Source organism: Alosa sapidissima, chromosome 7 (assembly GCF_018492685.1).
Source record: "Alosa sapidissima isolate fAloSap1 chromosome 7, fAloSap1.pri, whole genome shotgun sequence".
Lineage (NCBI taxonomy): Eukaryota > Metazoa > Chordata > Actinopteri > Clupeiformes > Clupeidae > Alosa > Alosa sapidissima.
In genome coordinates, this window is record NC_055963.1 from 1,028,315 (window position 1) to 1,040,732 (window position 12,418).

At 40.0% G+C, this 12,418-nt stretch overlaps 1 protein-coding gene across 8 annotated transcripts in view; it reads left to right on the forward strand.

Annotated features, from left to right (window-relative positions):
- lemd1 (LEM domain containing 1) overlaps positions 1-8,599 on the forward strand; it is a 34,790-nt gene extending 26,191 nt beyond the window's left edge. For all 8 annotated transcript variants that reach the window (XM_042099505.1, XM_042099506.1, XM_042099503.1 and 5 more), the window contains one exon: positions 8,143-8,599. In XM_042099505.1, coding sequence (XP_041955439.1) covers positions 8,143-8,476 — 334 coding nt within the window. In that variant the 3' untranslated portion in view covers positions 8,477-8,599. The remainder of the gene's footprint in view (positions 1-8,142) is intronic.
- Positions 8,600-12,418: the final 3,819 nt, after the last annotated feature.

Consider the following 12,418-nt stretch of genomic DNA (forward strand, 5'->3'; position numbering starts at 1 on the left):
TGATAGGGGTGTTGTATTGGTATAGAGATTTTCTTATGCAATAATATGTTCTCCGTGCTTTGTCAACCAGGTCTTTAATAGCCAGATTAAAATTGCCCGTGGAGGAAATATTTAGGCCCAAATAGTTATAGCTTGTCACTTGGGAAAGTCTGCTTTCACCAAGGGTGAAATTATATTTATTGTCTGTTGAACGTGTCTTTTTTTGAAATATCATTATTTTAGTTTTTCTTTATTTATGGGGAGGTTCCAAATTTCAGAGTAATTTTCCAGGATTGACAGACTCTCTTTTAGCCCCTCCTCAGTTGGGGACAGAAGTAGGAGGTCATCCGCAAACAGGAGACATTTAATGTCTCTACCCCCAATTGTGACTCCTGATAGTTTGGATTTAGCTATGTCTGATGTTAGATCATTGATGTATAAATTGAAGAGTATAGGACTAAGACTACAACCTTGCCGAACACCTTTGGCTTGTTTAAAGTATGACGTTCTTTTATCATCGATTTTGACACAACATCTGTTGTTTTTGTATATATCTTTTATAAGGTCATAGATTCTCCCCCCTATCCCATTTTCTATCAGTTTAAGTAAGAGTCCATCATGCCAGACTGAATCGAAGGCCTTCTTGAAGTCTACAAAGCATCCAAAAAGTTTTCCTCTGTTGGTGTTCTGTACATATTTTTCAATTAATGTCTGTAATGTATGTGGTCAGTTGTTCTGTGTTTTGGCATGAACCCGATCTGAGAGTTACTTAGAACCCTATTTTCCTGTAAGAATTCTAACATTCTGTTATTTATGATGCTACAGAAAAGCTTTCCTAAGTTGCTGCTTACAGCAATGCCTCTGTAGTTGTTTGGATCTAGTTTATCTCCGTTTTTGTAGATTGGTACGATTTGATTTTCTTTCCATGGCCGTGGGAAATGACCAACAGCTAGAACTAGATTGAAAAGTTTGAGAATGGCTTGTTTCAGTATTGGGCTGCTGTACTTAATCATTTCATTATGTATCCCATCGCACCCACATGCCTTTTTGTTTTTTAGGGTTTTTATTTTTTCGTTTAGTTCAGCTAGTGATAAAGGGGTGTCTAGATTGTTCAATTCATTTTTTACTTTTGATTCCAATTCTTGTAATTTATCAGTCAATTGTGTTTGGAGTGGATTTAGTTTATCTTCACTGTAGAGTTGCCCAAAATGGTCTGTCCAGATGTTTGCATCACATAGGGGGATCTGTTTAGTGTTTTTGGTGATCTCAAGTTTGTTCCATAACTCCCAAAATGAATTTTGATCGACAGCATCTTCTATATCTTGTAGCTTTTTATTCATGTATGTGCCTTTTTTCTGTCTTAGTAATGATTTGTATTTGGTAAGAGTTTGTTGGTATAGTAACCGTGTGCTTATATTTGTTTGTTCCTTATGTTTCTTATTTGATAGTGTTCTTAACTGTTTCCTTAATGTTTGACATTCTTTGTCAAACCACTCGTTCTTTTTAGTTTTAGATTTCTTTTTCTTGTATTTTTTCTTTACTTTTAGTATTTTCCTGGCCACTAAATTAAAAATTTCAGAAATCTTTTCTGTCGCTAGATTTATGCCTTCTCTATCCTCTTGAAATTTTGTGAACAAAAATGTGTATATAAGGTTTTCAATTTCGGTACTATTAAGTTCAGTCTCATATTGAAGCACACTGTCAGTTCCCCATCGAAATTGAGTTGGCAGGGGATAGAGTTTAGTTTCATGTTTTTGGGATGTTTCTTGTTTTACTCTCGTTTTTAAACTCAGAGTGATGTGGCTGTGGTCTGACAGGGCTTAAAATTCATTTTTCAAAATGGGGGGGAATTCCCCCCTTAGGTTATTCATGTAGGGGGGATTTACACAATTTCGGGGGGAGGGGGGGTCGATTCTGATATCAAGTCAAGAATTGCGATTTCAATACTTCCATACTTTTAAAAAAAAAAGTGTTTGATTTTGGGGCCCCCACCACCCTGACGTCATCAGTAATATATACTGTAGTGGGATCATTCACAACAGTGGACATCCTAGATTCTGCTTGACTCTCTCCACACACACAAACACACACTGAAAATGATAGCTTATGTGATATGTTTCTATCATATATTTTTGAATTCATATAGAGTGTATTTATTTAATAATGCATTTTTTAAAGTATAGCATTTTACTAGTAATTACTACTAGCTAAACATATTTAGTAATTTGAATGCCTCATATTGACGTTTAACCTATAACACTTAGGCATATCTTTAATGTGGTGTGTAGGTCCAATTGAGTGCACATTGGTGATGAGTAGGTGTAATTGAGTGCCTGTCACTTTAAGAAAATACCTGAGAGTAATTCTATGGAGTAATTAGCCCCTCTTCAACCTGACGGTTTTAGGCTGTAGTCGCTAGTGAATAAAAGTTGTGCATAGTGCGGTATGTGTATGCAAATCATTATGTTTTCTATGTCATTAGATACAATAAATGTTGACATGTCGAAGACAATCTTTCTGGGATCAAGTGTTGACGTGACCTGAGCTAGCAGGATAGTTACCAAGGAGCTCTTTCCAGATGTAAAAGTTTGCCATGGTAGCGTAGCCTATTTGCGTAAGGGCAAAGTGGTTCTCTCTCTCTCTCCGTGTGTGTGTGTGTCTGCATGAGGCTATGTTCAATTCAACTCGGTAGTTGATCAGTCCGGTCAATAGCACCGCATTCACGCCACTTAATGATTAGGCTATATTAACGTCATCAGACAGGCTGTAAAAGTGTATGCGGGAATTTCTCGCATTATGATGGCTAGAGTTGCGGGACTTGAACAAATTATGCGCAATACCCGCAATCCCGCAGTGAAATTTAAGCCCTGGTCTTAGAGTGGAATTTGAGGCATAACCATAAAATAATTAATGTAGCTTGGATCAATATCTGTTATTGCATAGTCTACAACACTACTACCAAGATGTGAGCAGTAGGTGTACCTACCCAGAGAGTCACCTTTGATTCTACCATTAGTGATGGTGAGACCCAGGCTTTTACAAAGCTGAAGCAGCTGTTTGCCATTTTTGTTAACTATATTATCAGCACTCTGACGTGATCTTTCAAATTTGTTTTCATTTATTTGAGCTTCAGTGATATATGCATAGCCATTTGGGTTTATATAATCTTTTTCTGTACCTGTTCTTGCATTCATGTCTCCCATTAGCAAAACTGATCCTTCAGATTGGAATTGTATGATTTCTGAATGCAGAATTTCAAAGGTTTCTTCAGAGTAGTAGGGTGATTCATATGGGGGTATATAGATGGCGCACAGATAGATGTCAAAATCTGAGAAAGTGAGCTCCTTTTTTAACTTAATCCCCCCCCCCCCCCCCCCCACACACACACACAATGCATTTTCTTCTCATTAAGTAAGTCTAGATTAACAGAAAAGTACTATTAAATGAAACTTAAGGCAATCTTAATCCCCCCCCCCCCCCCCCTCCCCAACACCAACCCACCCACACCATACACACAGTCTGACATGTCACACTTACAGGCACTCGCACATACACACATACACACATACACATAGATATACCTGGACATGAACATTTATCTACATGGGTGTTTGCAAATATATACACACACACACACACACACACACACACACACACACACACACACACATACAGGTCCCTATCTGGCAGACATGGAGCCTGGGCATGTTAATTGTTCACAAATAAATTTTAGCATTTCTTCAATATTGCTTAACTCGGTTACTCTAACTTCTCTACCTACTACAGTTGTTCGGCTTTCTGTCTGTACTTCGGGTGTATTAGTCATCTCTTTAACTGGATGTTTCTGTTTTCTGTTCAAAGCAGTGTCTTTCATGTATGTGCAAGCGATCATACAGATGCTCCCTTGTGATTTGAGTGTGGTGGGCTATTTGTACATTTGGCATACATGCACATGCCTTGCCGATTTCTTTGTTTATGGAGTTGATGGTTCTGTCTGGAATGTCCTTTCGTGGTAGAAGTGTTGATATGATGATCTTTGAGCTTGGATATAGGTTGGTTGCCATCTTGGCTAAATTGGTCAAGGCTTTTGCCACATCTGTGTTGTGGTTGCCAAGGTCATTAGTCCCTGTGTGAACAATTATATGGGAGGGCTTGTCCAGCCTACCCTCTCTCAGCAGCTTTACAACCGACTGGACAGTAGGACACCACATTTTCCTTACTGACCTTTCAGGAAACAGCCTCCTTGGATTTAGGTGGTTGCCATTTGAGTCACAGAGGATAATGATGTCCTTTTCCTTTTCTCTGCTGATTCCACATCTGGTGTCAATGTTGCTGTTGCTGCTGGCTGCATGTCTGTTGTTGTTGTTGTTGTTGTAGCTGTTGGAAGAGTGACTGTTGCAGTTCAAAGTGGGACTGTTGATGCTGTTGATGTTGTAGTTGGATCTGATGTTGCCTGCGATGAGTGAACTTGGTCTTCGTAAGCTTTCCTCTCTGCCACAATCCTTTTCGTCTATCAGACTTTGGGTATGCTGTGATGGTGTAGACGAAGAGGCATTGTCCATCTGTGAGGTCACATGTTGTTTCTGTGCTCTGCTTGAGGTGTTGCTAGTGAGAGAGTTGTACGACCTTAGCTCGGTCCTCATCTCCTCCAGTTGACTCTCCAGAGCCTGTGTATGTTGTTCTCTCTTGGACAGTTCTTGCTTCACACTTGTCAACTCTCGCCTCATCTCCTTGTTGGCCTCCTCCAGCTGCCTCATAGCAGTGCATAGCTGTTGAAGCTGCACATTGGGGTTGCTGATCTGGATGACTTGCTCTTGGAGCTGGCAGATGTTGTTGGTAGTTTCTTCTTTAAATATGAAGTAGTCCTGTTCCAGCAGAGATAAGTTGTCTTGTAGTGCTCTTATTCTGGGAGAAGGGGGAGCCTTTGGTTGGTATAGGGGTGTGTTGAGGCAGGATTCATCAATTCTCACTTTGATGGCATCTGGCTTTTCATCGATTTGGTCTTTTCTCTCAGGATTTTCCAGGACCTTTTGGACCTCTCTCTTCAATAGTCCAAATTTAGCCTGAAATTCACTGAGACCAGCTTCTGGTCCTTGGATCAGAACTGTGCCATTGTGGTATATGTTGATGGTCAGCCTTGCCCCCTGTTCATTTTCAATGGACAGTTGCCTGCCTTTACAGATACCTCCCTTTCTAATGCAGTTCATTTCAGTCAAAAGTGTGCAGTGCCAAGCATCTGTGTTTTTAGTGAAAAACAGCAGGTTGCAGCAAACTCTTTTATTCTCTGGGCCACTGTAGTCTAGGAGAAGGGTCTCAGGGTGGTCTCTCAATAGTGCTTCCTTCATTTTTAAAAAATGCCTCTGCTTTGGGCTCATTTTTCTTCAAAGAAGCATCCATTATGATGTCATCAACAGCCATAACTGACATTTACTGTTGATTAGCTTGTTTAGCACTTTAGCTTTGTCTTCTCATTCAATTTCCACTGTCTTGTCAAGTAGTACAGAGGTCCTACCTTCACAGATTTTTGCCTCTGTTGGTTACTTCAATGTCTTCAATTGTAGAATTTGGAATTTGGGAGCAAAACATACATTTTCTGGCAAAAAAGCCAAAGTTGTCTCAGCAGCTCATTTTTCTGCTGCCTGTTGTCTCCAGAATTCTAGAACACTCCACCCCCCCTCTCTCAATTCAATTCAATTCAATTGACCGATCCCAAGCCCCTCCTCCCATTGTCAGTCCCATAGTTACTGTTGCTAAGTCGGACAAGTTTGCAGGAAAGTGTGCGAGAACGCGTGTTCAACATGGGGACGCAGCACCCCCATTTAGCCGAGTGCAACAGTGTATGCTGGATTTCTGGGGGTCAAGTAATCTTGATATATTCAAAAAACAGAGGTCAGAAAGGCCTTCAGTATGCAGATGGACACATTCACAATGTCTGCTGTTATCAACGAGGTGGAACACCACAAATTGAGGACAAACAAATCCGGTGTCATGGATCTTAATGGGATGCATGTTAACTGGGGATAAACAATTAGCACGTTATCACGAGCAGGTAGTTTACCTTATTTGCTGCAGATGTGACTGATTCAATAAACAGGTCTGTGCAAAAATATGGTGTTGATGTGTCCATAACAAAATCTAACCATATTTCGAGGATTAATAGAAGACGGGACCAAGTGCTGCAGATCCAAGTTCCCACGCAACTTGGGAGAGTGACTAGCCAAGCAGCTCATGTTGGGGAGGTGGAGAGATAGCTTCTCTTCGGTAGGCCGATAGCCTACTTATTATTTTGAATGGCTGCTTTAGAAGGAAGAGTTTAAATAAACGTGATACAAGTGTATTGAAAAGAAAACCACTCAGAGTTCAAACCCATGCCTATCACGTTTGACATATCTGCAGTTTGCAGACGTGATTTGTCTTGCACTAGACTTGCCCGCTTATGCTATAATTAATTTAAACGTGGGCAATGTAGTAGCCTTTGTCTAATATGGGCGATTTCGAGACTGCTTAGTTTTGAATCTGCACATGATTCGATCTTTAGAAGACATTGGCTATCTCTCGTTCAGCCATCAATAATGCATCGCAGTATAGGCTATTATTGCGTTTGTTGAAAAAATGATCATTAGCTTATTTCTGTGAACAGTCTTCTATCCCAAGTTAAACATGGCAAGGTAGCAAAGCTGAAAGTATTCTTGTTGTGTGTAAGGCGATACGTGATTGAAGGTGTATTCTTTTGCGCGTCTTCCAATCGTATGAATATGCGAGTTCAGTTCCTGCAAGGTAGGTATAATTTTTTGCGTAGGCTTATGTTGTCGTTTCATCAGTGGAAACCAGATTTAGTTATGTTTTTGTGTGTAGCCTAGTTATGAACACAAATAAAGGGAACATTTTCGTACACACTCAGATTTCTTTACTGAAAAGTAGCAGCCTATCCAAAGTTATGCAAAGGTTGTTATGCAAAGTTAGGCCTAGGTTAGTGTGTGTTAACGTTTCACACGGTCAGGATATCGGATGTCACTTCTACAAGTATCCCAGGCTTATCTTTGAACCTTTTTGAGCTCTTTAGTTATTTAGTTACTTAAGCTACTCGCAAAAGAAGCATTATAGCATTCGCATAACTGGCGTATTGTCATACCGAATGGCCACTAGAAATTTCAAAATTGACCGAGGTTGACCGAGGTCCTCCGAAGTCCTCATTGTGACATAGCAAAAGGGGGCGGGGCTTGGGATCGGTCAATTGAGCTTTATTGGCATGACAAAAAATACAATTTGTATTGCCAAAGCATACATGTACGTAGTGTGTAAAGACATAAAACAAAACATCATACATTACTGCAACGGCAGTGTGTGTGTGTGTGTGTGTGTGTGTGTGTGTGTGTGTGTGTATTTGAGCTTTTGTGTGCTTCACTGATGAAGTGACTCCCTTTGTTTATGGCAATTCTCTCTCTCGCTCTCTCTACCCCCCCTCTCTATCCCTCTCTCTCTCTACCCCCCCCCCTCTCTCTCTACCCCCCCTCTCTCTCTCTCTCTCTCTCTCTACCCCCCCTCTCTATCCCCCCCCCTCTCTCTCTCTCTACCCCCCCCCTCTCTCTCTCTCCACCCCCCCCTCTCTATCTCTACCCCCCCCTCTCTCTCTCCACCCCCCTCTCTATCCCCCCCTCTCTCTCTCTCTCTCTACCTCTCTCTCTCTATCCCCCCCTCTCTCTCTCTATCCCCCCCCCCTCTCTCTCTCTCCACCCCCCTCTCTATCCCCCCCTCTCCATCTCTCTCTAACCCCTCTCTCTACCCCCCCCCTCTCTCTCTCCACCCCCCCTCTCTATCCCCCCCCCCCTCTCTCTCTCTCTACCCCCCCTCTCTCTCTCTCCACCCCCCCCTCTCTCTCCACCCCCCCTCTCTCTCCCCCCCCCCTCTCTCTCTATCCCCCCCCTCTCCATCTCTCTCTAACCCCTCTCTCTACCCCCCCCTCTCTCTCTCCACCCCCCCTCTCTATCCCCCCCCCCCTCTCTCTCTCTCCACCCCCCCTCTCTATCCCCCCCCCCCCTCTCTCTCTCCCCCCCTCTCTCTCTATCCCCCCCCTCTCCATCTCTCTCTAACCCCTCTCTCTATCCCCCCTCTCTCTCTCTCTCTCTCTCTCTCCCCTCTCTCTCTATCCCCCTCTCCCCCCAGAGCAACCCGGCGCAGGCCGATAAAGGGGGCAGCAGGGCGGCCGGTGCAGTTTAAGTACCCCGACACCCCACTGAGCCCCAACTCTGCTGACCAGCGGGAGGTGCAGCGGCGGCAGGTTCCGCTGTGGGTCCAGCTGCTGATCTTCGCGCTGGTGTCGTTGCTGCTGTACCTCGCCTACGCGGCCACGGAGGAGTCGCTGGAGAGCCCGCTGACGCTACTGCTGGACGGCGTCACCCAGGCGGCCGCGGCGCTCCAAGAGGAGGTGGCGGCGCCCAGCGTGGACGATGCTCCCGTGATGGCCGATGCTGCGGCGCCCCCTCTCTTGGGGGAGTAGAGGGACCTGACCTCCACCGCTCCCCGTCTGTTTTATAGTCTGTCGAGTTTTTGTTACTTGTTAATGTTTTTTGATATGTTCAAATTTTATTATTGTTGATGTTGATTATTGTCCTTAATAAAGTCTTTGCAAAAAGTATCTGTGTATCCGTTTTTAATGTTTGTGTAATGAATGAGCGCACTATGTTGTCATTTGCATGTCGCTTTAGACAAAAGCGTCTGCCAAATCCCGTCATAGCCTAGTAATGTCAAGGTAGGACTACGTTTTGACAAGCATACAAATTAGAGGGGATGCATCCCCTCTATTGAAATCTGTTCTTCCTAGGCTTCTTCTTCTTCTTCTTCTAACGCACTTAATGCAGCTTCAACCGTTAAACGTAGAAACTTCATTCAAACTTTGTCACATAGATCTTACGTAGGACACCCGGGCAATGTATTTTTCAACTTTGTAACTTTTATACTTTTTAAACTATTAATTAAAAACTACTCAATTTCCCCATAGACTTAACATTAGGCTGATGACATCATAATAGAGCACTTAAGCAACTAGAAAACGCAATTCCAGGGAATTACTAGTGCATGAAAATGCAAAACACATGGTGTGAAATATACTGTTAAAACAGATGATGTGCTAATTGGCAACCAACATGATGAGGTTTCATATAGTTGGAATTACTGAACTAGGTAGATGAGGTTTAATATAGTTGGAATAACTGAACAGTTAAATAGGTGGATAGTTTAAAAGGTTAAGTTATTTTCTAGGTAGATGAGGTTTAATATAGTTGGAATGACTGAACAGTTTAATAGGTGGATAGTTTAAATGGTTAAATTATTTAATAGGGAATTATTGTAGCGAGGACTTTTATTTTGAAACAGTTGTGGAGAGAGAAAACAGTTGAACAGAATGTGTAGTCTTAATAGAATGATTATGAAACAGTTGAAGGCAGAGGATACAGTTGATGGGAGTCATAGTTGACTGACAGTTACAACAGTTGAACAGTTGATAACAGTTGAACAGTTTAAAAGTTGGATAGTTTAAAGGGACTTTTAATTTGAAACAGTTGTGGGCACAGGAAGCAGTTGAACAGGATCTGCAGTCTTAATACAGCCATATTGTATGCTTAAAGCCTGAGACAGTGGCTCCAGGTGGCCTGAACACCTGGCATAGGATTCTAATTGCTATTGTGATGTCATAATCTAATGTTAAGTCAATGGGGACATTTTAGTAGTTTTTAATTAATAGTTTAAAAAGTATAAAAGTTACAAAGTTGAAAAATACATAGCTGAAGTCACATAAGTAAGACCTACGCAACGCAGTTTGAATGAAGTTAAACGGTTGAAGCTGTATTAAACGCACAAAAAGCGTTTAAATAATAATAATAATACTAGAAAAGCATTTCCTGAAGGAAATACAGTGCATGAAAATGCAAAAAATATGATGTAAAATATCATACAGAGTAAAAACAAACTATATTGGTTGCTAGGTAGATGAGGTTTAATATAGTTGGAATGACTGAACAGTTAAATAGGTGGATAGTTTATATAGTTGAATGATTTGCTTAGTAGATAAGGTTTAATATAGTTGGAATGATTGAACGGTTAAATAGGTGGATAATTTAAATGGTTAAATTATTTAGGTAGATAATTGACAATAACTGACAGTTGGAATGGCTCTAATGTTTGCTAGCAGTTATGCTAACTATGTTATCAAAGATAATAATGTTAACCAAGTTACTTAACTTAGTTGTTTTCATTTTTAGTAATTATGCTAACTAGCATGTTAGCAATGCTAACTATGTTAACCATGTGACCTAGCTAATCATTTTTAGTAGGTATGCTAACTATGTTAACTAGCATGCTAACATGTTAAGTATGCTAACCATGTGACTTAGCTAACTTAGCTAATCATTTTTAATAGCTTTGTTAAAAATGCTAACTAGTATGTTAACATGCTAACTATGTTAACCATGTTATATAGTTAACTTAGCTAATCATTTTTAGTAGTTTTACTAAAAATGCTAACTAGCATGCTGGCATGTTAACTATGCTAACCATGTTACTTAGCTAATCATTTTTAGCAGTTATGCTAACTAGCATGCTAACATGCTAACCATGTTACTTAGCTAACTTAGCTAATTGTTTTTAGCAGTTTTGCTAAAAATGCTAACTAGCATGCTAACTATGCTAACCATGTTACTTAGCTAACTAGCTACAGTGGGTAGGAGTCATAGTTGATGACAAGTAACAGTTACAATGGCTTAACAGTTAAAAAGTTCAGTATTGTTTTAACAGTAAAATATTGTAGTGAGGACTTTTATTTTGAAACAGTTTTTGGCAGAGGAAGCAGTTGAACAGGATGTGTAGTCTTAATAGGGCCAGTTTGTATGCTTAAAGCCTGAGAATGGCAGTTGGGACAGGTGGCCTGAACACCTGCCATAGGATTCTAATTGCTTAACGGCTCTATTGTGATGTCATCAGCCCATGTTAAGTCTATGGGGAAATTTTGAACAGTTTTTAATTAATAGTTTAAAAAGTATAAAAGTTACAAAGCTGAAAAATACATAGCACCCATGTCCTAAGTAAGACCTACGTAACATAGTTTGAATGAAGTTTCTACGTTAAACGGTTGAATATGCTATTAAATTATTTGCTAGGTAGATGAGTTTTAATATAGTTGGAATGACTGAACTAGGTAGATGAGGTTTAATATAGTTGGAATGACTGAACAGTTAAATAGGTGGATAGTTTAAATGGTTAAATTATTTGCTAGGTAGATGAGTTTTAATATAGTTGGAATGACTGAACTAGGTAGATGAGGTTTAATATAGTTGGAATGACTGAACAGTTAAATAGGTGGATGGTTTAAAAGGTTAAATTATTTGCTAGGTAGATGATGTTTAATATAGTTGGAATGACTGAACTAGGTAGATGAGGTTTAATATAGTTGGAATGACTGAACAGTTAAATAGGTGGATAGTTTAAAAGGTTAAATTATTTGCTAGGTAGATGAGGTTTAATATAGTTGGAATGACTGAACAGTTAAATAGGTGGATAGTTTAATTGGTTAAATTATTTGCTAGGTAGATGAGTTTTAATATAGTTGGAATGACTGAACTAGGTAGACGAGGTTTAATATAGTTGGAATGACTGAACAGTTAAATAGGTGGATGGTTTAAAAGGTTAAATTATTTGCTAGGTAGATGATGTTTAATATAGTTGGAATGACTGAACTAGGTAGATGAGGTTTAATATAGTTGGAATGACTGAACAGTTAAATAGGTGGATAGTTTAAAAGGTTAAATTATTTGCTAGGTAGATGAGGTTTAATATAGTTGGAATGACTGAACTAGGTAGACTAGGTAGATGATAACTAGGTAGATGAGGTTTAATATAGTTGGAATGACTCAACAGTTAAATAGGTGGATAGTTTAATTGGTTAAATTATTTGCTAGGTAGATGAGGTTTAATATAGTTGGAATGACTGAACAGTTAAATAGGTGGATAGTTTAATTGGTTAAATTATTTGCTAGGTAGATGAATTTTAATATAGTTGGAATGACTGAACTAGGTAGACGAGGTTTAATATAGTTGGAATGACTGAACAGTTAAATAGGTGGATGGTTTAAAAGGTTAAATTATTTACTAGGTAGATGAGGTTTAATATAGTTGGAATGACTGAACTAGGTAGACAAGGTTTAATATAGTTGGAATGACTGAACAGTTAAATAGGTGGATAGTTTAAAAGGTTAAACTATTTGCTAGATAGATGAGGTTTAATATAGTTGGAATGACTGAACAGTTTCTCAGGCTTATAGCATAGAATGAGACTGTATGCTTAAAGCCTGAGAAACTGACAGTTGATGCAGGTGGCCTGACCACCTGGCACAATATTCTAATTGCTATGATGTCATAAAGCCTGAGAAACTCACAGTTGATCCAGGTG